The sequence below is a fragment of the Stegodyphus dumicola genome, chromosome 6, assembly GCF_044657685.1.
Source record: "Stegodyphus dumicola isolate Sdum_Otavi_A_Nest chromosome 6, ASM4465768v1".
NCBI classification, from domain to species: Eukaryota; Metazoa; Arthropoda; class Arachnida; order Araneae; family Eresidae; genus Stegodyphus; species Stegodyphus dumicola.
The window spans coordinates 77,818,686-77,842,573 of NC_140773.1; the positions used below are offsets into that span (position 1 = coordinate 77,818,686).

At 32.3% G+C, this 23,888-nt stretch overlaps 1 protein-coding gene across 3 annotated transcripts in view; it reads left to right on the forward strand.

Annotated features, from left to right (window-relative positions):
* LOC118187972 (uncharacterized) overlaps positions 1-23,888 on the forward strand; it is a 737,440-nt gene that overhangs the window by 697,063 nt on the left and 16,489 nt on the right. For all 3 annotated transcript variants that reach the window (XM_085818560.1, XM_035358288.2, XM_035358289.2), the window contains one exon: positions 7,946-8,041. In XM_085818560.1, the coding sequence (XP_085674686.1) occupies positions 7,946-8,041 (96 nt within the window). The remainder of the gene's footprint in view (positions 1-7,945; positions 8,042-23,888) is intronic.

The window sequence follows — 23,888 nt, forward strand, 5'->3', positions numbered from 1 at the left end:
TTTTATGTAAAATTGGACAAACGAACTGGTATTTTACCTGAAGTCTGGAAAAAGCTTGTTCACATTAGCGGGACTTCTTTGAGCCTAAGAAACAAGTATGAATTTGATGGCTCCGTTATAGGCTCAAAAAGCAGTCGCTGTTTTCAACCTCCCACCATACATAGGAAGTAATGATCCAGAAAAATCGATAGTGAGTTGTCTGTGGTTCAGACGTCCATAAAAATATATTATGAGATAATCCAAAACTGCAGAAATCTTATGATTAACTACATATGAGAAACTATTTTAAACTAGATACGAGATTGAGAAAAACATAACACATTTATAAGCAATAAAAGTACGAGTATTATCGGAATATGCCAAACGAACAAGAAAAAGCTGGATTATGAAGAACTCCCTTTATGAAGCAATTAAATGTATTAGCCTCAATCCTCAGTTTTGCATTCGTTTCACTTTTGTATCTAATCATTTTTCAAATAAAAGAATGCTGCCACCAAATCTTATCGCTATCCATTATTTAAAAAAAATGATTTAGCAAATATAAATAATACAGAGAATATGAAAAGAAATGGATGGAAATTCTTAGCTGTCGTTAATTCTGAAAATATGCCTCTTTCAAAAATTTGTGATTCTTAAGTCATTGATTTACGAATCCAAAACACTGTATAACCAGAGGATATACTACGACAGATGTGATATTTTCAAATCAAAGTATGAGAAAGGATGTGTACGTAAGTATTCTATTAAATGTGGGCACATTCTGTTAAAATAAAAATTTAGTTCTTATTCTCAATAATATATTTTGGGGAAGAAATCTTGGAAAAGCTTTTGAGATGATAAATTTCAAATACATGATCACACATATTCTTCTCCGCAGAAGCATTTATATTTACAATTTGCATTTATATTTACAAATGTGTTCAGAATTTTAAGCGAACCTATTTTTATTCTAATATATGCGACAAATAAATTTTGAATTTTTTTTTTTTTTTTTTTTTTTTTTTTTTTTTTTTTTTGTCGAAGGAAACTTAAAAATGCAACATATTTTTAAACAAAGTGAATCACACAGTGCTTTTCTTCTTTTCTAATATAATTTTAAATAATTTAAATATGCTCATTAAATTTAGATAATTATATAAAATAAAGTTTCAGGTTTATCTGATGAGTAAAATGTTATAAAATAAAATATGCCTAAATGTTGTAAAAGAAAAACTTACGGGGGTGGAAGGAACCAACTTTTTTTTTTTTTTTTTTTTTTTTTTTAAGGCGGAGATTAATATCCCTGCATTTGTAATCAAGTTGCTATAGTTTAAATTTTTTTTCCATATTCTCTTTAAAACATTTTTGCTTACTAAGGGAATTTTTAAACTATTCTTTCAAATTTGAAAAACTGGGAGATTTTCTCAAGCGTCTGACATGTTCTACAACCTGGGTTAATTTAAACCCTTCAGTTACACAAATCATACATCTTCAATTTTTAGGGTAGTTATTCCAACAAATAAGTTTGATCCTGAAATGGAATTCTCATACATAATACAGTTCGCTTAAATCGAGCATTATATTAATTAAAAAAATATTAAATAGACCTCAATCAAAAAAAGATTTCTTTTTCTAAAACTATATATTTAAAATAGGATTTACATCTTTTACCTTAATTTACAAACTTTTTATACTTCAAACCTATTTCATAATTTGGGGATCAGCAAAGCTTGCTATATATTTTTTTTACCAAAATTGGAAGATTAATTTGGTTTTACTGTCTTTAACAGTCCTTTTTAACTTTTTTTTAACTAAATTTTCTTTTATGTACATAGATATGAATTAAATGAGGGAAATGAAAGTAGAATGGATGATCAATTGTTTGGTAAATAATAAGAATGTTAAAATTCGCATTTTAATATATATATATATATATACTATGTATGATAACGCTTAATATGATTAAACGTTTAATACGACATTAAAAACATAGAGTTATTGTGCACTTTGTTTGGTGTATATGACAACACTGTTCATTTTTGTTTTAATTCCTCAGTCAGTTATTGTAATTTTTTGTGATATGATCTATTTTTCAATGAGATCCGATGTATCAAATAACGGGATAAAAGGAACCAAACTTTTCTTTTGCTTTGAAGTTCTTTATAGCAGGGTTTTATTGTATAAATAGGAAATGTATTTTTTTTCTCTTTTTATCCTTATTTTTTGCATAAAGGGTTCGAGAAATTCGATGTTGAAAACACTCGGGGAACTCCAGGTATTTTTTGGAATTCGAATTTGAGAAAATTTAGGCGTAATCCCGTTCTTAATTTTTTATATTTTTGATCTTAAAAAGTTATTTGAATAATATAATAAAAATTTAACTTATTTGAACTTAAAGTTTGAAATGTTCCGTATTTAAATCAAAAATCAGTATTTAATATCAATACTTTTTATCGGTACCCTGATGAAAGCTAAATTTCCGCGCAAAATGTAATTTTAAACACTTATTCTATAACATGAATTATTTTTAATTATTTTTAATTATTTTTAATTAAAATCTTACACACTTAAAGAAAAAAATATTAACAGTATTTAATCCTTTTTTTTTTGTTTAACTAAAACAAATTGCGTATTTTTCTACAAGTTCGGGATAGTTAACTCTCCTTTGCTGAAAACTTTGAGATTACCATTAATCACATCAGCACAAACATTTAGTACAAAGTTCCTCTAAATGTGCAACAGTATTAGCATAACAATCCCTAACTATACCTTTTGAATATTCTATATAAACAGTTTATGTAATGTACATGGAAAAACAAAAGTTTCTGAGAAAATCTTAAATGGAAAACTTTTCTGTTATTTCAGATAGCACTTCATTGTTTTTGAGAAAAAATTAATTATTTTGTATTTCTTAATGAAGGGAAAAAAGTATGGTATTTCATGAATTGTGGATAATAACGCTCGAGAACTTTCCAAACAACAAAAAACACTCCTCCGAACAAGCTAAATTATGTTAATACCTTTAATGAATATTAATATCTTTAATGGCCAGATGATGAAAAACTTTTAAATTTCAAACTCACCTGAACATGAAAACACTTTTTGAGTTGTTATCGAATTCCCCTTTGGCATCTGCAAGTGAAGTACGAGAAAGTTTTCTGGTGCAGCTAGCTGATGTTTAATCATCAGTTTTTCTGAAAAGAATTATTTAAATTCTCCTATATCTTTCGCTCAGAACATTAAAACAATTTTTGGGATTTTATTTCATTAATGCTCCCTGATGCGAAAGATAATTTGTGTTAAAAAAACTTAATTTTGAACTAGGCATTGAATAATTTCAGATCCATACTCGTCTGCAGCACTGTAGAATAAAGCAAGCTTGGTATTTGAAAATATAAATTGCAACCTGAAGATTTACTTTACAATCTAACACCTTGAAGAATTTACTAATAAAATTTCAGAAGTTAAAATAGTACTGAAAACTTTTAAAATAAAACAAAAGCATAGGATTAAAAAGAACTACAATCTGATGTTGGTACGCCTATTTTAATTTAACGCTTAAGCTAAGTAGTTACGGTAGGCTAACTGAATTAGCTCCCCAGATATTAAAGATTTAAAACATAAAATTAGAGATTTAGAACATAAAATATTATATTTAATGTGAGCTGCTCAAAATGCAAAACCCAAGTAGTGGAAGCAAAAATTGGTATGATGTTAATTCATTGCCATGGAACGTCTTGTGCACTTATTTAATTAAGGAAAAAATGGTTATTTAATCGCACACTAATTTCATTGAATTGCTGGTATAAAAATCTTGCAGCTCGTATAAAAGTCTTCCAATACGTTTTAATTTGCCATCACGCGAAATCTTCTCACTGGAAACTTTAAATATGTATCTGAGGAATTAAAAAATACGTATACAGTTGGTGTCACGTAATGCGATGACATTTGTACAGGACTATTTTGTAGCATAAAGCTATGAGAATATTGTCCTTTTAAAGCTCAATGGAATTTAGTTAATTTAATATAAATACAACTAGAAACCTATAAATACTTACTTTCACAACATTTTATTTAGAAACAAGTTTATTCATAGTTGTTTGTCTGTATTTATTGCGCAAAAGTTCATATTCATGATGTTTCTGGAAATTATTTGACAGGTACAGGTATATAGGGGTACAGGTAAAACATGGGGAACACCAGCGATGTACCATGGGTCTCCTGGTAGTGCCTTCCCACACTAACTATTTTTTTAAAAGGGAGAGAGAGAGAAGGAAAAAAATTACGAGTTTTATAAGAATTTACAATGAAAGGTTGCGGCAATGGGCAACTGAAGCTTCCCAAATGATCTAGACTTTACCTGTTATGGTACATCGAACAATCCCACTGTACGCACCGCATCCAGTATTTATTAAAAATAATGATTTAGGACGTAAAGTTATTACAATATAGTCTCAATAGAATTTGAAATTCACAAATTAAATTTAGCATTTGTTTTGTGTAAAAAAATAATAGATGAACATAATTAGTATAGACATAACTATAATAAGTACATGGAACATTGTATTATAATGAACTATAATAATAATACCAAAGAGGTTGTAGAGACGTTAGGTACTTTTTGGAAGTAAGCAAGAGGGAAAGTTAGCACAGCCTTTCTTGGGAATCGAACCGCGGACCTGTTAACGGGCATGAGAAAGTCTAATGATCAAGGGTTTTCCCACATTTGCAAATATCAGAGTTCGTCATATTTCTTGCGCAGAAATATGTGGGGTAGGGTTCCGTGTTCTGTTATATAGTAATTTAATGAAGGATTCGAGTACAGAGATGCAAAGCTTACATTGGGGATCAAGTTCTTAATGCGTCTTCCCAGTAGAGCATTTTTCCACAAATCTTGCCAAAACTTTGAAGGAAATTGTTTCATTGGTACTTGGAAATTGAGTGAAGCCATGGAATTTGAATGCACCTTAATTAAGAGCTGTTTCATCTACCTGATCATTACCAAAATAGCCAGTATGACCTTTGATCCATGAAATTTGAATTTTGTAGTTTGGAATTTTGGCAAGAAAAAATTTATGTCAAAAATCAATGGAGAGAAAGATAACGGATTCTTAATCCCTTACCTTCCTCTTACCTCTTTTACTTATAAGGCAAAATAACTGCTCGGGAGTCAAATTTTATAAATTAGTTGAGAATTTTGAGAATGGCTATTTCAATCGCTGCTTTTATAGCTGACAATTCCGCTTGAGAATGGAGATGGCCTTTTCATTTGATCATATTTGAAGGGGCAGTTTAGACGGGGCGAAAATAAAACAAATGTCTTTCAATTTTTGATCCATCAGTACATGCAACTGTAGAAAAACTACTTAAAATTTTGTCAGACATTGGTAATTTTATTTTGCTGAGGCCAGGCGCTGGATGAATAAGATTGGAGTTAATTTTCTTTTCATAGTTGGATGGCATAAAAGTTCAGTTGTTAAATTCTGCAGCTTGGTTAAGTGGAAGGACTTTCATACAAGTACTTTCCATGTCTGCATTGATTGATAGTGGAAGAGAACCAGTTAATGTATATTTGGAGTTATATTTGGAGTTCTGCGATACGCTCGAATAAGGCAAAAAGTAAAAGGCCTTAGAATTGAATTTAAACATTTAATCTTCTCACTGTCATTGGTTGTGCTCAAATACAGTAACTTTATCTTCATAATTAATGCGTTATTAAATTATGTTTTCCTTTTTTTCTTCTGTCGGCTAAACTAATTTTTTTTTTTTTTTTTTTTGTTACAAAATCATCTTTTCCCATTTTACGGCTGATTCTTTAGCTTTCTGCCGCATTTATGAGACATCGACTGCCATATCCTTTTTCCAAACATTTGTAAACCAAATCTTCAGCGCTTTCTCAGCACTATTTATTTTCTTTTATGTATCCCTATCATGTTTTCGTTTCAACTTTGCTTTGATTTGCTAATAATATCTTCACGATTTTTCAAAATCATGCATAAGATGAGTTGAGAAATATTTAACTTTTTAGAGCATGCTTCCGTTGGCTCATTTTTAAAATCGGTCACAGCGGTTTAACGAGTTGACTTTATCCCATAGATCAATGGTATAAAGTTGTTTTACGTAAAAATGTCTGAACAGAATATAAAAATGGGGGTTTCTTAAAACGTGACATACATAAAAATGTAAAGCTCAGAACAATCGAACAGATATTTTGGCGCGAAAAAATAAGGCCAACTGGAATTCCGCTACGTTAAACTGTTATTATACTGTATTTTCGTAATACTTGAATAAAAATACTCATTAACACTTGCTTGCTTTAGATCAAAATCAGACTGCTTAGCTACATGTTTCTGTCATTTGAGAATGGCTGTACTCTATTTCCGGTATGATAAATATGTGTAAGAAATAGTTTATTGTTGCAAAATGTCACAGCCGAACCATGTAGGGTACGCAGTTGACCATTTCGCTATCTTCGATATATTGATGCAGTGCAAATATATTATTGCTATATTTTGCTAACGGAAATTACGAATTAGATATCAAGAAACTACAGGATGACCCAAAAGTCCGTTAACATTTGAAAATTCAATAATTCACTGAATAATGTAGATATAGAGGTAAAAAAGGACACACATGCTTGAAATGTCATGGCGCTTTATTAAAAGCAAAAAAGTGCTTAAAACGGTCAACAGATGGCGCTTCATACGATAGCAAAAGCAATAATTAGCATAATAATTGATTTTTAATCAAAGACTATGTTCTTTATAACAAATGTTCAACATGTCGGCCGTCATTCATCAGCAATACCTGTAGTCGAGAGACAATGTGAAAAGCACTGTACAGCATATCTGAAGGTATGGGTGAAAAATTGCTGTCGGTTGCTGTCTTTTAGCATCTAGAAAGAGGTCGGTCGACCGCGGTAGATTTGTTTGGTGTAACCCCACAACCAATAATCACACGAATTGAGATTTGGGGACTTGAGAGGCCAAGCCTGACGGACGTGGCTGCCCAGCACACACTCCTCACCAAACAATGAATGTAGGCAATCTTTCACACGTATGGGGGAGCGCCATCCTGTATAACAGTCATACCTTCCAACAGGTGTTTATCAACCAGACTAGGGATGGTACGATTCTGTAACATATTAGCCCACCTCGCACCCGTCTTACTGACAGTTTGAGTAGCAGAACAACACATTTCTCCTATCACGATTGATCTGATAAATCCACATCACATCGTGACCGGAGGCGAGGATAGAAAAGTGACAAAGTCATGAAGGCACTGATTTCCTGTTTTACGATAGCTCATTTTCATATACTATTTTCATGCGACGTCACTGACATCTTGCTGCCCAGCACCATATGTTTGCCTGTTGTTTTCATTCTTTTTCTTTCAATGAAACCGCATAACATATGAAGCATGTATTTTTCCTTTATTATTATTCCGTGAATTATTCAATATTCAAATGTTAACGGACTTTTGGGTCACCCAGTACTTAGATATCAATAAATACACAACAATATTCTTGCGCATTTTCTTCCCTTTATACTTATCGTAACAACACTTTTTAACTCAGTTATGAACGTATGTAATATATATAGTATACAAATCAAGACCTGTTAGATGTTATCGTATGCCTTTTTATCAAAGGTAGGTTATTAGTGGCCAAGTTCGAAGAACTTAAAGATATATTTTTTAATAAGTTCGAACATTTCATTACGAAAGAGCTATTACAAGGAGAGTAAGTTATAAGCATTTATAACTGTCGTTTTGTGTTTAAGAGTCAGCTTTAGTTCTATGCAAAATTTTAGCGAGTTGGAAAAGATTGGTGTTTGCTATTCAAACCAACACTGAAAAACCTTTGTGGGTTTTAGAATGTATTTATTCACTTTCTTGATGGAAAATATGTTCTTAACATTTTAATGTAAATGTTCTAGTGGGAGTAAATATTATTATATATTTATAGCCTTTTGTGATCCAGCCTGCCAGAATGGTGGAGAATGTGTGAAGCCCTACTTCTGCCATTGTCCTACAGGAACCAAAGGAGCTTTTTGCGAAAAACGTGAGCAAAACTTCTATTACATAATTCATTTTTCTATGTTTATATGTATTTATGCATTGTACGGCAGAAAGCTTCCTCTTTTGAAGATTTGTTTATGATTCCATATATTTTATATTATTCAACATAGTTGTTTTACTTTTGATGCTTCATCGCAAATATTCCTCTAGATAACTGTCAAGGACAACTGTTAGAGTAAATAATCAATTACTTTAGGCAATGTATGGAATTCTTGCTAAGCAGTCTTCTTTCTAAAATACGTAATTATTTATTAGTGAATTTTAGAAATATATTAGCTAAATTGTACTGAGCTGTTACTCGAACTTAGTTCTGCAACCCTACTGGATAACTTGCGAATTATTGCTACGCCTGAAAATAGTGTTACGGATTTTGTATGTATGTAAATAACTTCAGTGATGTGAAATGATAGTATTTTTTGTATAATGTGACATGAAATACTTGAAATAGACAATACTGTGCCGGAAAAATAAGATTACAAGCCTATTTAACGCTGAGTAAATGGCTATCTCACTCTACTGGCGAGATGTTGCCAAGCTGGCGACGGTTTTGGCGAGTAATTTTTGTCACCAACTTTAGCAAAAAATCGCTAAAAATTGCCAAACCTGTTTACCATTTGGCTACATTTTGGTTCTATGTCTGTATAACTGTAATTGGTATTGTGATTCAATAAATGTCATTGATCCGTATATGTAACTATCCTTTACCCCTATATATATATATATATATCCAGCCCTCGTATGCCTTCCAGTAATTTCAAGAAGTAGCAGGTATTACAGATTTCTCGGCGACGGGAGAAAAATTATATAAGACTGGAGAGAGCGTCAGTTTCTGAGTTGTTTAATTCAGCTTGTGTTCTGAGTATTGAGAGATCTCCATAGGAGCAAACTACTAAGAATTAGTTTGACGTGTAATTACTGATTATGTACGAGTATTTTTGTGTGATGCTGTAGAACTGTAAAGAGTTCCATTTGGTAAACTAAATTTTATAAAGCTACCATCGTTTATGCGTGCATTCAGTCCATTGTGAAACCGTACGCACTCAGCAATAGTATGGCAAAGCCTTGCGAAGGTTAAAAGAGCCGTTTTGTTAAACTGAATTTTTAGCATAAAAAACAGGGATTAGGTTACTCATAAACGACTATTTTTGTCGATGTAATTTAAGCAATAATAGATACTTAAATTTAAACATTTATAAAAGTAGTCTAAGAATACGCAGGTAATAAATTAAACTATAATTTCGCTTAACTAACTTCAGCGACTCGTAAGTTTAAACCAGTCGCCTGTGAGAGAATGCAAAAGCCGGTAAAATGTTTTATATACAGCTGGCGAAATGTAACAGCATGGCGCAAGTGCCGGAAACTCTTTCAGTGAAAGATCAAAAACCCTTAGCTTAAATGCGCTTAAAACAGCTAATTTGTATTCGTTTAGGAAACACAGAAAGATTGATGTTAAAGTGAAGATTAAAATCATAATAACTTATAAGCCATTTCTCCCGCCTTCGTAGTGTAGCGGTCAACACGCTGGGCGCGTATTCCACAGGCCCGTGCTTCGATTCCCGGCGAAGGCGTTGCTCATTTTTCATCTCTCCTGCTTCAAAATAACCTATTGACTCTACACTGGCGCCTGAACTAAAAAGGGTGGTGGTTGATTATTCTCCACACCCAGGATTTGACGACTGGGTCCCCTAAACCCTAATCGCCCTTTAAAAGTGGGAGTATATAAGGTATTTTTCACGCCTTCTTAGCGTGCCTTCGTAGTGTAGTAGTCAGCGCGCTGGGCGCGTTTGATCCGTGGTTCGATTCCCGGCAAAGGCGTTGCTCATTTTGCATCTCTCCTGCTTCGAAGTAACCTAATGACTCTACAAACTCGTTAATTAATACAAGAGCTAGATGCTTACAATTCAGTGTGAGATCTTTTTATGGATATGTAAAGTTACGAATCTTTAACTAAGAATGGAGTTCTCCAGTCTAATAGGAAATTAATAGGCTAGTAGTTGCATAAAACTGATACTTCCTCAAAAATTACGGTATATAATTTGGTCTGTCTGCTTATTCTTAAGGGACTAGTTCTGTTGAAAACTTTTAAGGATCAAAAGGAGCATTTTTTTTTCATGATTGTGCTCTGTCATAAAAATGGTGGAATCTTTTGGCAAGTCGACTAATGTTTCTTAAGGCAGAAAACTTAGCGCCAGTTTCCGCTGTGGGCTGGTTCTCTCCTCCTAAGATCACCTAGTGAATTCGATCTCCTCCATTTCAAACACATCGACTTCGTTTTTAGTGCGAATGTCTGATTGGCTAACAGAGGACTGAACAAAGAGGATAGAAAACAGAGGACAGAACTTCTGACCTTACGCTGATCAGCAACTCAGACCTCGAAAGCAGTTGTATTGCAGTATCGTGCCACATTACATGCTTCGGCATAACAATGCAAATGCTTTTATAACAGTCAGGTAACTTTTTATGGAACACTGCTGTGAAGTCTTCTTTCTTGGCAAACACTGGTCGACCAACACAAAAGTACACGCATCTGAATTGGAGCTATTACATCAAGAATGGTTTATTTCATCATTTTATTTCGAAGAAGATTATCTCTAATTGATGAAATCGTCAAGAATCATTGAGAATTATAAATTGCCTCAATGTAATCGCTTTTTTTTTTCTGTAACTTTAGTACCTAGCTTCATAATGTACTTGGAACAAGCATATAATCTTTAACGCAACTTGTTCTTCAAACAAGATTAAATCCTAAGCAGAAAATTTTGCATCTAAAAGATGCGTTACGAATAGATTGGATTATTTAATAACAGCAAAGCATACTAGGGCTATCTGTTTAAAGGGGATTGACGCCCTTGTGTATGACCTTTTAGGGAAAACAGTTTCGTACTGTGTTGTACGCAGAGAAAAACACGAAAACTTCCTTACAATCTGCCCGTTCGCTGGGATTTGCAGTTTGTGACATGATGGCATTATTGCCCCCTCCCGAAACGAAATGGAGATGCAGTTACAGTGACTGGTAAGCAACACCAGTTGATAACAAATTTTTATGTGGCCGAATTTCAGCACACTGTTGTGAGCGGACATGTTGTTTTAACAAAACGGTGCCACATGTCACACTTCTAACGCCATTATCGATGTATTTAGGAAAAACAAATTGATTAAAGATTAATTTCACGAAATGCAAGTGTTAGTTGGCCTCATAGAAGTTATAAATTAACTCATTTAGATTTCTTTTTGTGGGGTTATTTGAAATCATTGGTCCACGTGAACATACCACGAACCCTTGAAGCATTAAGAATTAACATCGAATGCTGTATTCGTGATATTAGGCTCGAATTATTGCCTACAATCATCGAAAATTGGGATTCATCGAATTCGCTCGTGTGAATAAGTCAACATGATTACTTGAATAATATTTTATTCAGAATATAATGATAAATTATACTTCAAAAATATATAAAATGCTTGGTTGTATATGAAATAGTTTTTATTTTATTTCATTTCATAATCATATCATTCTTAATGGAACACTGTTTATATATTTTTTCTTAATTTAAAAAATAGTCTCTCCGAAATAGTCAGATACATCAAATCGATGATCGACTTGTGGATCTGATGCATCAATCGATACATCAAAGCAAAAATAAATAAATAAATAAAATAAAATAAAATAAAAAATAAGTGAAACTTTGAACTACTAAAACGAGGTTATGAGGTGTTTTGTCCCTCCTTTCTGTATGCCTTCGTGGTGTAACGTTTAGCACAGTCGATGCGTATACGAGTTCCGGCGAAGGCATTGCTCATTTTTCTGCCTCCTGCTTAAATAAAGGGGATTATGGGATTAGCGCTACGAGGGGATAAATTTTATAACGTCTGTGGCATTACACTACGTGGAACTGCTTGTCCGTTCACCGAGAGGTTGATCGCAGAAGAGATTAGCGAAGTATCGCTACACGTTGCTTAAGTAGAAGGAAAAGATCAGACTTAAAACCTAACATGAGTTGTATTAACTAAAATTTGTCAGTAATACAACTAAAACATGGAGGCAAACTAAACTTCCTCATGAAACAAAAGTAGTTGTTTGCTAGAACGCTGAAATTACACATAGCTAAAATAACAGATCCCGTGCTTTTAAAAAGTACCTTTTAGCCTTATTGTACCAATAATAAAATAGCTCTTTAGCACTGAGAGAGATGCATCAAACCATCGACAATAGTTGTGTTGTGGCTTGTCACACTTGTCTGACATTAACATCAGCACAAGCCCACGAAATTCATCGTGGCAAAGACAGCAAGACTGCGTGCGCCTGTCTTGGCAAGAGCCTTGACCACCATACAGGTAAAAGTACGACTTTGCTCAGTTCGCTCAGTTCAAATTTTCACAGAGGGCACCCCAAAGGGACTAGTCCGGTGGTCTCCTACCTCTCTTTCTCTACCACAAACCTCTCAAGAGGACTTTCGACTCGCCACATATTTAGAGTGGCACCATGCCGAAAAGACACAATACATTTACAAATATCCATGTCTTCTCCGGGATTCGAATCCGGGCTCTTCGGTACCGCAGTAGACTCCTCTAACAACTATACCGTCTAGGAGGCACCTTCGGTAATTCTAATCGCTACTATGTCCTAGGTTTCCACGGCAAGAGGGCGGTATTCCGAAATAAGCTCCAAATGAAGTCACGGTTACGATTACATCCTGGTTTCAAACAATTCCCTTTCTGCGCAATTTGTGTAGACCTCTGGACTGAGCAAGTATTGCGACGACACAAGGAACATAGGAAAAAATAATATAAAAACATAAAGCTCATTATTAGTAAAACTCAAGTTATAAATGCAGCAATATCTTGTAATATCTCTTAGGGGTTAATGAGACGAAATAATGCAACAGGACAGCTATGGTTCTGAATTACATATAATGGACATTTTAAACCAATAAATTTCTGCTATTCTGAACTTGATGTTTTCTACTTATATATATATATATGATGTACCAGCTTTTGTCCAGAATAAATAAACTTGTGAAGAATCAGAGACGTAGTTGTAGCTCAAAATACCAGACGATAAGTTTAGAAAACAGGATCCATTTATTATTATTCAGGAGAAATAGCAGTTGCAAAAAATCAGATCTCCGAAATAAATAAAAAAGAACTACTAATAACTTTTTGTATGAAGTTTACTGCATCGTTACATTAAAGAAAAGACCCCGATATTCCTTTGCGAGTCCTTTTATAGCCTCTGGAAAGGCGGAGCTTCCAAGAAATGACCTCAGCCTCGTAAGCCCTTCCAGTTCGCTTTAAATATCTCCAGAACATTCTATAACTGTACGTGTAGAAAAGGCGGTAAAAACAACTTGACTACGGGCTGTGGATTTAATGCCACGTACTTTCAAATAAGAGACCGTCGCCATTAAAAATGAAAAGAACATGCAGTTAGAATTTTAAGTGTATTTTGGATTATGGAAATTTATTATTATATATATATATATATATATATAATTTGTTTACTAAAGAAATATTGATTATATTATCTCCTAAGATTAATTTTAGTAGAATTATCTAAAAAGAGTGAATCCATAGTTAGTAAGTTTAATTCCGAAAATTGTAAAGTAACTTGAATGTAAATTGTTAAAAATGTTTAACGGGGACTTGAATTAAATCATGAATACCAAAATTTCAAATGTAAAAAGAAATCAAATTTAAAGCAAGTAATTAAATTAAAAGCAAGTAATCATTGCCAATGATCGGAAATTAGTTGACTTTTGGAGGGGAGCAAACAAACTCCCGTTCAATGAACAATAATTAGGAAATAAATACGAAGGTGTTTCGTCCTTTACTCAAGTAATAAGGCGATACCAAACTGGCAATTTAAGTTAGGCCAAATATTTTCTTGAATTGAAGGGATCAAAAACCAATGCAGAGCACCAAAGAACTCATTCTGATTAAGCATTTTCCCTAATTCAATTTTGAGTGAACAAAAATTTATGCAGCAAAATTGATAAATTATTCGAGTAATGATCCCCCGACATCCTCGTGTTTACGCATTTTAATTCAAAACTATTTGTAAAAAATTAAAAATTGGAAATTGGCATTATGAAATAGAACTCAAAGTAATTGAAATAAACATTAGAAAATTACGAAATATAAGAAATCTAATGCAATCTTTGCAAAAGCAAATCAAAAAATAAAAATTGTAATTTAAAATATATATAATAAGAAAAATGGAATATATATATATATATATATATATATATATATATATATAATGAAAAATGACTTTGCAATATTGACGGCGGAGAGCGTAGAATGTTAAATCCGTAATGAACAGCAAATTTGACATTCGAGGAGGATTAAATATTCATCTTAATTTCAAATTTTTTTTCAGGGGGATTTACTTCGTTTTACATTTTAAAATGTTCCTGAAGCAAGACCTGGCATTCTTGTTGCAAATATTATTTATGCTACTGTTTTATGAAGGTAATAGTGTTCTGTGAACCTTTGCACCTTCCCATTTTGCTCGAATTTCATGGGTCAAGTAACTTGGAATGTTCTCCCTTCTGAAGACACTTCTTCCGCTGCAATAGGACATTTTCAAGTAACATTTTTTTTTCCGTGCGGAAGCGGTTTTTCTTGTTATACATCACATAGTTAAAGAAATTACGAAATGTTATCCAACTCAAATATTATACAGTAGATAGATATTGTGAGCTAAATGTAACATAAACGTGTAACATTGTGAGTTAAAGGTTACATAATACATACAATTTAATCAGATCTGCGAAACTCAAACAATTCCGGCAAATTGCTCCAAATATCAAGGGGTAGGGGGAAGTCAACCGAAATATTCTCTGTGGAACGGTAAACTGTGCTTTAATTTTTCTTATTGATTTTCTACATGTGTTTAAATCAAACGCACTTTTTTTCTGTTAAGCGAAAAGAAATGAGGAGTGGAAAATTTAAAAGAATTCATTAATATAAAAAAGAAACGTAAAGAAGGAAAAACACAGTGATGCGGGAAATGCGTTCTTTTCGCAGAGTTTTTCCAAGCGTAAGAATCGATAACCGTATGATGCCGTTACTTTGACATAAGTAAAATGACAAAAGAGATTGGACGCTGATTACCATGTTCGTCCATTAAGCAACGAACCAACCATGAAGATTTGTTTGTCCTTATCATTAGAAATTACAACATCTGGCTCAGCATGCCACTTCATTTAGTTTACAAATACTCAGATTTTTTTTTAGTACTTCTTTCCCCGCGTAGATCGAAGTTCCAAAAACAGTTGAAAAAAAATTCTCAAACTTTTGGACAATTAGTTTTTTGCAGTTAATTAGCAAAAAAAAACCTTCTTCAATACATCGGTGGCGCTTTTTTTTTTTTTTTATTGGAGAAGACATGTATCATCAGAGAAACGATGAAAATGCTGTTTATGATGAAATCCTAAACTTACAATGATGATTTTCTTCTATTATTTCAAAACTATTTGAAAATTCTGCGATTCTGTGTTCTCGACTCAGTAGTTAAAACTGTGGAGCAAATTCCTTACAAATTTAAGAATTTTCGGGCAATATTTGATGATTGTCCATAAAAAGCTAGGAAACAGAAATTCTTATAAACAACTTGTTCTGAGTATAAAAGAACTGAGTAACTTTGATTTAGCTTATATATATGAAAATGTATAAACGAATATAACTAACATCCACCTTAGGCACAAGTAAACGGTTATTTTAATCTTAAAAGCTAAAGTGAATATGTAACTTTACGTAGCAACTAAAATTCAGAATCAAATATTAGTATCACACATAGAATCTTATTACTGTATACTATAGATATACCTTATTCTTCTAACTTAAAGTACCAATAAACTCGAGGTCATGGATTTGATAGCAAATATGATGTCGGGGAACAACAGCGAAATAGCCGCTTTCTTGTCAGAATGCGCGATACAGTTGTCTGATCTGGAGAAGAAATGAAGAAGCTTTTATCAAAGAATATATTAGGGCATGTTATTACGTTTTATCATATTTATGAATTAAACTCTAAAAGCTGCACTTATTGAATAATAGTTCAATACAGGATGTCAGACAATAGAAATGATATATTAGAGGCTAAGCAATCAATCAAACAAGAATATTTATTGAAGAATCCAGCCATAGCTGAAGGTTTGAATCATATACATAGAAGACAGAGGAAATCGTATTGAAAACAGTTGAATGTTTTCGGTTCTGTTTATATTGTTCTGTTAGTTAAAATATATTACGTTTCCTTTATTGTCTATTCTTTGTCATTTATAAAGGAGTTAAATTAAGGATGACCCTATAACGTTTGACCTGGTGAAACGTCTCTGTGCAGCATTCTAATTGTAAACTAGATTTATTAGAACCCACATTCATTGTAAAGCAGTATACAAGTACTTCTTTCAAAAATTATCTTTTATAATATCATGTTCTCAAAGAAATGGAGTCGGTCGAAAATAGAGCTTTTAATAATCACGTAACAATACTGATTTCATATAATAGCCTCAGTAATTAAACAGAAGAAGGTTTATAATAACAATTTACACCGAGGAATTCAAATTTAGCTATTTAACTGCGATTCTCAGCGCTTGTGAAAGTGACTTTAGGAATAATTATCTTTTCGCGCTATGGGTGACTAATGGCATGTCTGGCTAGCAGTCGAATGAACGCGGCTCGAAGTGCCCCAAGGTCATAGTTGATTTTTCATGTTTCCTGCTCTGAAAAAATATATGCTTGCTTTACAACTTTAAATTGCTTCTAATCATACTTCCAAAGGACAAGCACAGAATTCTCACTAGATTTTATTGAATATTAGCGAACGGTAATAAGAAGAATCTCATGTTTGGTTTATATTTAAGCGATATCCTGGGTATTCTAACAATCGTACCTTTCGTTAACTTTTTCTACATTTACTTTATATTTCTTTAAAAAACATGTTTGTTACATTGTTTCTTTACGTATCTTTTGTCAAAAATAACCTGCAATAGCAATTTCCAAAGCTTTTTCTTATATTTTTACTGCGTTCTCCTCATAGAAAAATTGTCCTTTCCAGAATTGTTTAAGTTTTGCTAAAATGTGCATTTTTCTTAAAATCTTAAAACCAAAAATGCCAGCATTCTATTTTTGTTCTAAGTATAGTTTCTGTGAGATAGAAGTAGCCAATTTTTCTGAAAACATTCAGTTTCAAACATGGTAAAGCATTCTTTGAAAAGAAATCATTTGAATCTTTATATAAAAAATTTTAAAAAAAATCACCTTTCTTATATTTTGAAAGAAAACCTTAGGCGAAATTGCATAGAGAGCAATTTCAAATTGTCCGAAAGGTATTAATTCCCTTTCCTGTCAAAAACCAAATTGCCTGAAGCATTCCTGAAAAATGCCTTGGTTTTCGACATTTTTGAAGAATTTCTATCGACAACGAGATTTCTACATTTTGATTTGAAAATATTTATATCATCCGAAAATAAAGTGTACACGCCCAAGGGTCACCTTGTTTGCTTTTCTGAAAGCCTGTCGATCAAAAAAACTCTCACTAATATGTGTGAAAATGAAGCATTAAATATGTACATAGTACATTGTTTTCAAATTTTTTTTAAACTTGCGGTTGCGGAGAGTAATTATTAATTATCTATCTATAATTAAAATCGATTTAAAGACAACAGATTCACAACACATCCTTGTAACTGATATGATCACATTATTATAATCGGTAAGATTTAGTATGATATTTAATTAATTGTAAATGTAACCATAAATAAGTGTTGCATTATAATTATGATTGGTTAAGACCACATCAGTATTTGATGAAACTGCATGTTTTAGACTTTTAAGCATATTTAGGATTGTCTAGCAACTAACTATACGTGTTAGACCACTGCGGCAGCTGACACAAGTGAATACGATCTCTTACTGATTGATATCTTAATATCAAGATACAGATTATCAGAAATCGAAAAAAAAGCATTCCATTTATAAAACCGAACTCAGTAAAACATTTTCTCTGTCATATTTCTCTCCTCCTAATTTTATGTTTTTCATTCAGGTTTGAATTTATGGAAGTTTAAAATATTTTTTAAATATTTTATTTTTAATTAGAATATTTAAAATTTCTTTAGAACATTAATTAACTTTGCTTTTTTAGTATTCAGTAGGAAATTTTACAAGTAATTGGCTGCGTCTTTTATTGTTCGTAACATCATGACCATGAACATTGTACCAGTTACAGTAAATGCAAACAAAATAATCCACAAAATTTTCTTATTAGCAGAAAATTTTTATGACTAATCTTGCTTGGATATTCTGTACAAATATGCTATTATCACGGTTATATGCAAAGCGAGAAACTATTTATGCATGTTTAATACCAGAAAAATTTACTGACAGATTTCTTGTTAACACCGCTACCGAGCATCGCAGCAAAAAAAAAAAAAAAAAAAAAAAAATTAAAAATCTGCCATAGGAAAAAGCACAGAAAAATTCAACTCAATGAAATGAACTTCAGCATTATTTATATTCTACAGTACTATTTTGTTTTTAACTACTACTCCTTTCGCTTCAACTTATTGAATCGCTCAACACATTGAATTCATATTAAAATGTAATTACATGCATTTTTATTCTTGAAGATATTTTTGTAGCTAGCTACGTAATAATTAATGTAACAAAAATACATTTAGGCATATATATCTATTTTTATTATTGCGTAGCATTTGTAAAGCGTTAAAAGTATTCTCAACTCAAGAATCCCTTCGGGTTTCTTTATACGCTGTCCAAATTATAAAGGAAAAGCTCAACTTTAAATGCTTATTACTCTGATTTTTATATGTTACTCTAAAAGTCAATCCTAGGTTTTATCAGTAAAGCCTAGCTTTTACCAATGTAGTTTGGTAAAAGTCCAAAGTATGCTTTAATATGATTCCATTTCGGCTTTTTACCAAGCCTTCGCGGTAAACGTTGGAATTACCAACGCCTTCCCGTAAAAGCCCGAAACGAGGAATTTAAACCGAGTTTGAGTAAGGCTGAGCACGTAAATTTCGTAGCGACACTTATCTATCCCTGCCCCTCCTTACGCTTCGAGATAATTCAAACAAGTGGCTACAATCTAAAATAGAAACAGTTTGTTTCCATTTTAAAGTATTTTGCTGAAGGGAAATAAATGATGTTATGCGCAAAACGTTTTACGACATTTTTTTCTGAATATGTGGAAAATTAAGCATGATAACAGCTTTTATTTAACAAATGAGAAATACACTTCTTTAATAATAAATGGAGCAAAAGAAAAAAAAATGTGTGACGGAAAAACGAGTAGTTCATTACAGAAGGTTGAAACCTTGTGATATGCGAAATATTAGAGGAGAGGACAAACTTACAGCACCACTATCTGCAGAATAGGCAGAAATTCTGTATTATTACAATAAATGAAGTGTTCAACATCATGCACGACGCTCATATCGCAGTTGACCATGGTAAAATAACCCGTATGATTAAGGTGGTGTATTTAATTAGGGCAAAGCACACTAGGGCTATCTGCCTAAGGGGAGGGATGCCTTTGTGGAGGACTTTCTAAGGGAAACTGGCTCGTATACACGTTACACATGGGGAAAACCACGAAAACACCCATGCAGCCAGCCCGTCCGCGGGATTCGAACCTCGGACCGAACTACCAGTGTTCAGCGACTTTACCGCTCGGCCGCTAGTGGGCGTATGATTAAGGAACTGAATCGCAAGTACACTGCGGGTGGGGATAGACAGTTCTACATCTCCCGTTCTTACTGGGCCGATTGACAAAATTCAACTTGTGTTTTTCATGTCTCGAAAGCGTGACTTGGGATATCTATTAGATTTATATATAGTATTGTTCTAATATAGGTATTTTGACACAAAATTGGACTTTTTTTGAAATGACATGCCATTTTTTTTCCACATTTCGATTCTACGACTTAAATTATGCCAAACTCCCAAATTTTGTAAAAATCGCATAAATAGTTTCTAAAAAATTAGCTATCAAAATTTTAGCTCCTCAGTGTTGATTGAATTTGGTATGTATTTATTATTCTCTTTTTTATTAAACTTATTTGATTCTTCCTTTCGCATTTCGAAATTTAGGTTCGTCCCAAATAAAATTCGCCCATTCTTTATGAATTATTTTTCAATTTGTATTTTTAAATAACTTTTATAAATTTTTTGAAAACATTTTGAATTATAACCTGTAAAAGTTTTATCATCATCTTAAAGTAGATGTATTTCTAAGCACACCTGCAAAAAATTAGAGTTTTTTATTCAGAATTTCCAAAGATATATGTGAATTTATATATTGGCGCGTTTTGAAATTTGGCATATTTGTTATAAGCGATAATAACGCTATGTGGTTAGGCACTTTGTTAAAATTATTTAAAAGGAGGAACGATATAACTTTTTTTCCGCTCATGCACAGTGCAAAAAGATAGGAACTATGTGACGTTTCCTCCCTCCTGCATAATGGAAGGGAAAGGAAAATAGGTTGCCATATGTTAAGAAGTTTGTCAAGTAAATTATTCTTGGCGCAAACTGAAAAAACGCTTTAAGATAAATTTATCAATTTCTCCGTAAATTTCTAGCCAAAATGCCTGTCTGATTGACAAGTTATAGCCTTTGGCACTTTTTAAGTATTGACATACAAGATAAAATTCAAAAGTAAAATTTAAAGTAAACTCCGTTAACCACTAATTACAACTTAAAAAACATAAAAGAATCTCAACTTTGAGACTTCTCACCAACTTACTGAATAGTTTCTTGTCAAGATTAAGTCAGGGTTGCAGTAACAAATCTGTTCTGCGTGTCTGTAAAATCCCTTGTTAGAAATGGAAAAATAACTTTGACACTTAACCAAAAAATGTTTGGTAACTCCAATAACTATTCTGAGAGCGATATCCATAACTAAAGTGTCAAATGAAAGCAATGATGTTTTTAAAATCTCTGCCTCATTTTCGAATAATGGTGCAGGAAGCATGCTCCTACGGGTTTCAAGGTCAGATTTTCTTTACCGTTTGTTCTGATGGAATGATAAATTAATGTATATGAATTTAGCGACAGGATGACAGGTTTCAGGTTTTAAGAATTAATTTTGCTCTTGTTTCCGTTTTATCTCCATCTGTCTTTTTTTCTAGCCCAGCGTTTAAAATTTGCCTTACGTTTATATTTTATTTTCGAAATTTACGTCAGTCGGTTTGAGATTTCAGATTTTTGGCTAGATTCTGTTGACACCTGTCGTAGGTTCTCAGATATGTCAAATGAAGAGAGCTTTGTTATTTTTATTTGAGCATATAAGTTTCGGAATTGTTATGATTGAAGGTTTATGAAATGTCGAACGTTTCTATATATTTTCCAAAAAATATGATTTCGTATTTTTGTTCTTTATGTTACATAATGTGCTGGCCATTTTTCATATCTGTTGATGCATGTAGTAAGTAAATATAGTAAGAAAAAATATATGTTTGAAATTGTAGGATTTTTATTTTAATTTTAAAACATTTTATGATCGACGAGTTAACAGCACTTTTCACTTACATGCCAAACATATCGTTGGAAGCAATACTTATAGAACATTTCAAACGTTACCTGTCAGATAAAACCTTTTAACAATTACGTTACCATTCATTTGAAAAAAAATTGAGTTGTTTAACGGATTAATAATATTATCTACAATTTCTTGTTGAATCACTATTCGGCAGTGGATCAAAAATACATATAGGGCTTTCAATGAAATTTATTTTCTGAGTTTTTGAAGCAGAAATGAAGACAACATATATGATCAGAGTACACTCTTCTAGGTTTGGCGACGTGTTGGTATAGCACAATGTGCGCACAACTTACTCATTGTATACATAACTACAGTTAAATAAACATATCCTTGACTCTATAGATCACTGTTATACTGTGGCACACAAATGCAATGAATGAACAATGAATAAATAATGACAGTAAATAAGAAACGGGTATTTTATTAAGGTACCGAAGCTGTGTGTTTTTAAGTATGTACGTATGTGATTAAAGAGTCCGTCACGCATTTTTAATTAAACTTCAGCGTGCTTTCAGTGTCATTTGAAGACTTGACATGGGGTAGTTATAACTTTATTTTCTTTTCCCAAAATGGAAGTATATGACTTCAGCATTTCAGAAAAAAAAAATGCCGTTAATAATGCAAATACGGTTTTCCTCATTATTTGCATATGGCAGTTTGTAGGCAAAAACGAATACATTTAAATTCATTATTCCACCTCTCGAAATGAGAAATAGTTGTTATGAATTCCAGGTGTATATAACTTGGCAGATTCCGAGGCCTAATTTGTGTTTCCCTCTCCATTCTTTACCTAAGGGGTAGATTTTAGGTGTAACTCCAAATGCTGATTTTTTTTTTTTTTTTTTTTTTTTTTTTTAGTCCAAAGGGACTTGAGTCCCGAAGGACTATTACTTTCGTTTTGGCATTTTGCGTCGGACGGATAAATGTCGGTTCACTTTTCAAACTGTTGCCATAAAATGTTAGAGTCCTGCATTACATTTGAAGAAATTAAATAATAAAAATCTGCGTAAATGTATGTATATTTCTCACATTGTCATAAAATAACGGTACATAGAGTCATCGAATTTTGAATAACGTAATCCTCCAACGAATATGAGCATGTGGAAGACCAAATTTGAAATTTGAAATTTGTTTTATGATCGATTTCCTATTTTTTAAAACTTTGACGAATTTTTGATTAACAAACTCAAGGATTTCAAAGCGAGCAATGGCAACGTTGTGCAGAAAAAACATTTTTATCTCCAGCGCGTGAGTCTCTGTATCGGAAATTCTAAAGATATGCTAGTTTTAAAACTACTTTGCGATATTGCTGTTGCACTGGATCTTATGGTTTAAGTGCGAGGAACATGATATTTAATAAAGAAAGGTAACACACAAAATGTTAAAAAACGCCCCTTTGGACGTAATTTAAAATCTGAAACATTTCAGATTTTTTTTTATTTATTTATTTATTTTTTTAATTTTTTTTTTATTTTATTTATTTATTTATTTATTTATTTTTTTTAGTAGCAAAAGTTTTCTTAGATATGTATATGCTCTCTAAAACATATTAGTTAGTGTTAAAGAAAAGAAAAGCCTTCACTGATATGTGAAAAGTAGCACTTCTTATTTGCTGCCACAGGCTTCGAAGACTATATTAAATGCCTCTATAAAAAGAATAATTTATTTTCGCTAAAGAATTGCGAAACATGATAATAAATGCACTCATTTTTAAACAAATTCATTATACTCGTACTTTAGCAAAAAATATTTTAATTATAATAAGGAAAACAATGCATAATTTTGATAGCTAATTCTAATGTCAGCGTTAAACCTTGCCTATTTATTTTAAACAAAATCAAACTAATATGTAGTAACGTAGTTAAAATTTTATTTAGCAAATTTATATCGAGTTTATCCAAAGTAGTTTTAGCGAATGCTTTTTCTTTTTTAGTAGTGCAGTGTATCCTGAGTAACAATAACGTCCAAAATTATTTTTAATGAATGCTCTGGTCGTAATGTAAAAGCATGCTTTGATCTTAATAATGTAAATGCAAACCAGTTTCCATTAGGAAATCCTCCATGAATGCGTCCTTCCACTAAGTAAGATAGCTTAGGGTGTTTTGCTACAAATAAACAACTAATAAACCATAATCCTTAAAATGTCCATATGTGAATTACATATGCGTCATGTATTTATGCGAACATTTATGAAACAAACAGACAATTTATCATTTAGTCTTTTAATTAGTTTTTCTTAATTTTTAATTTATTGTTTTTT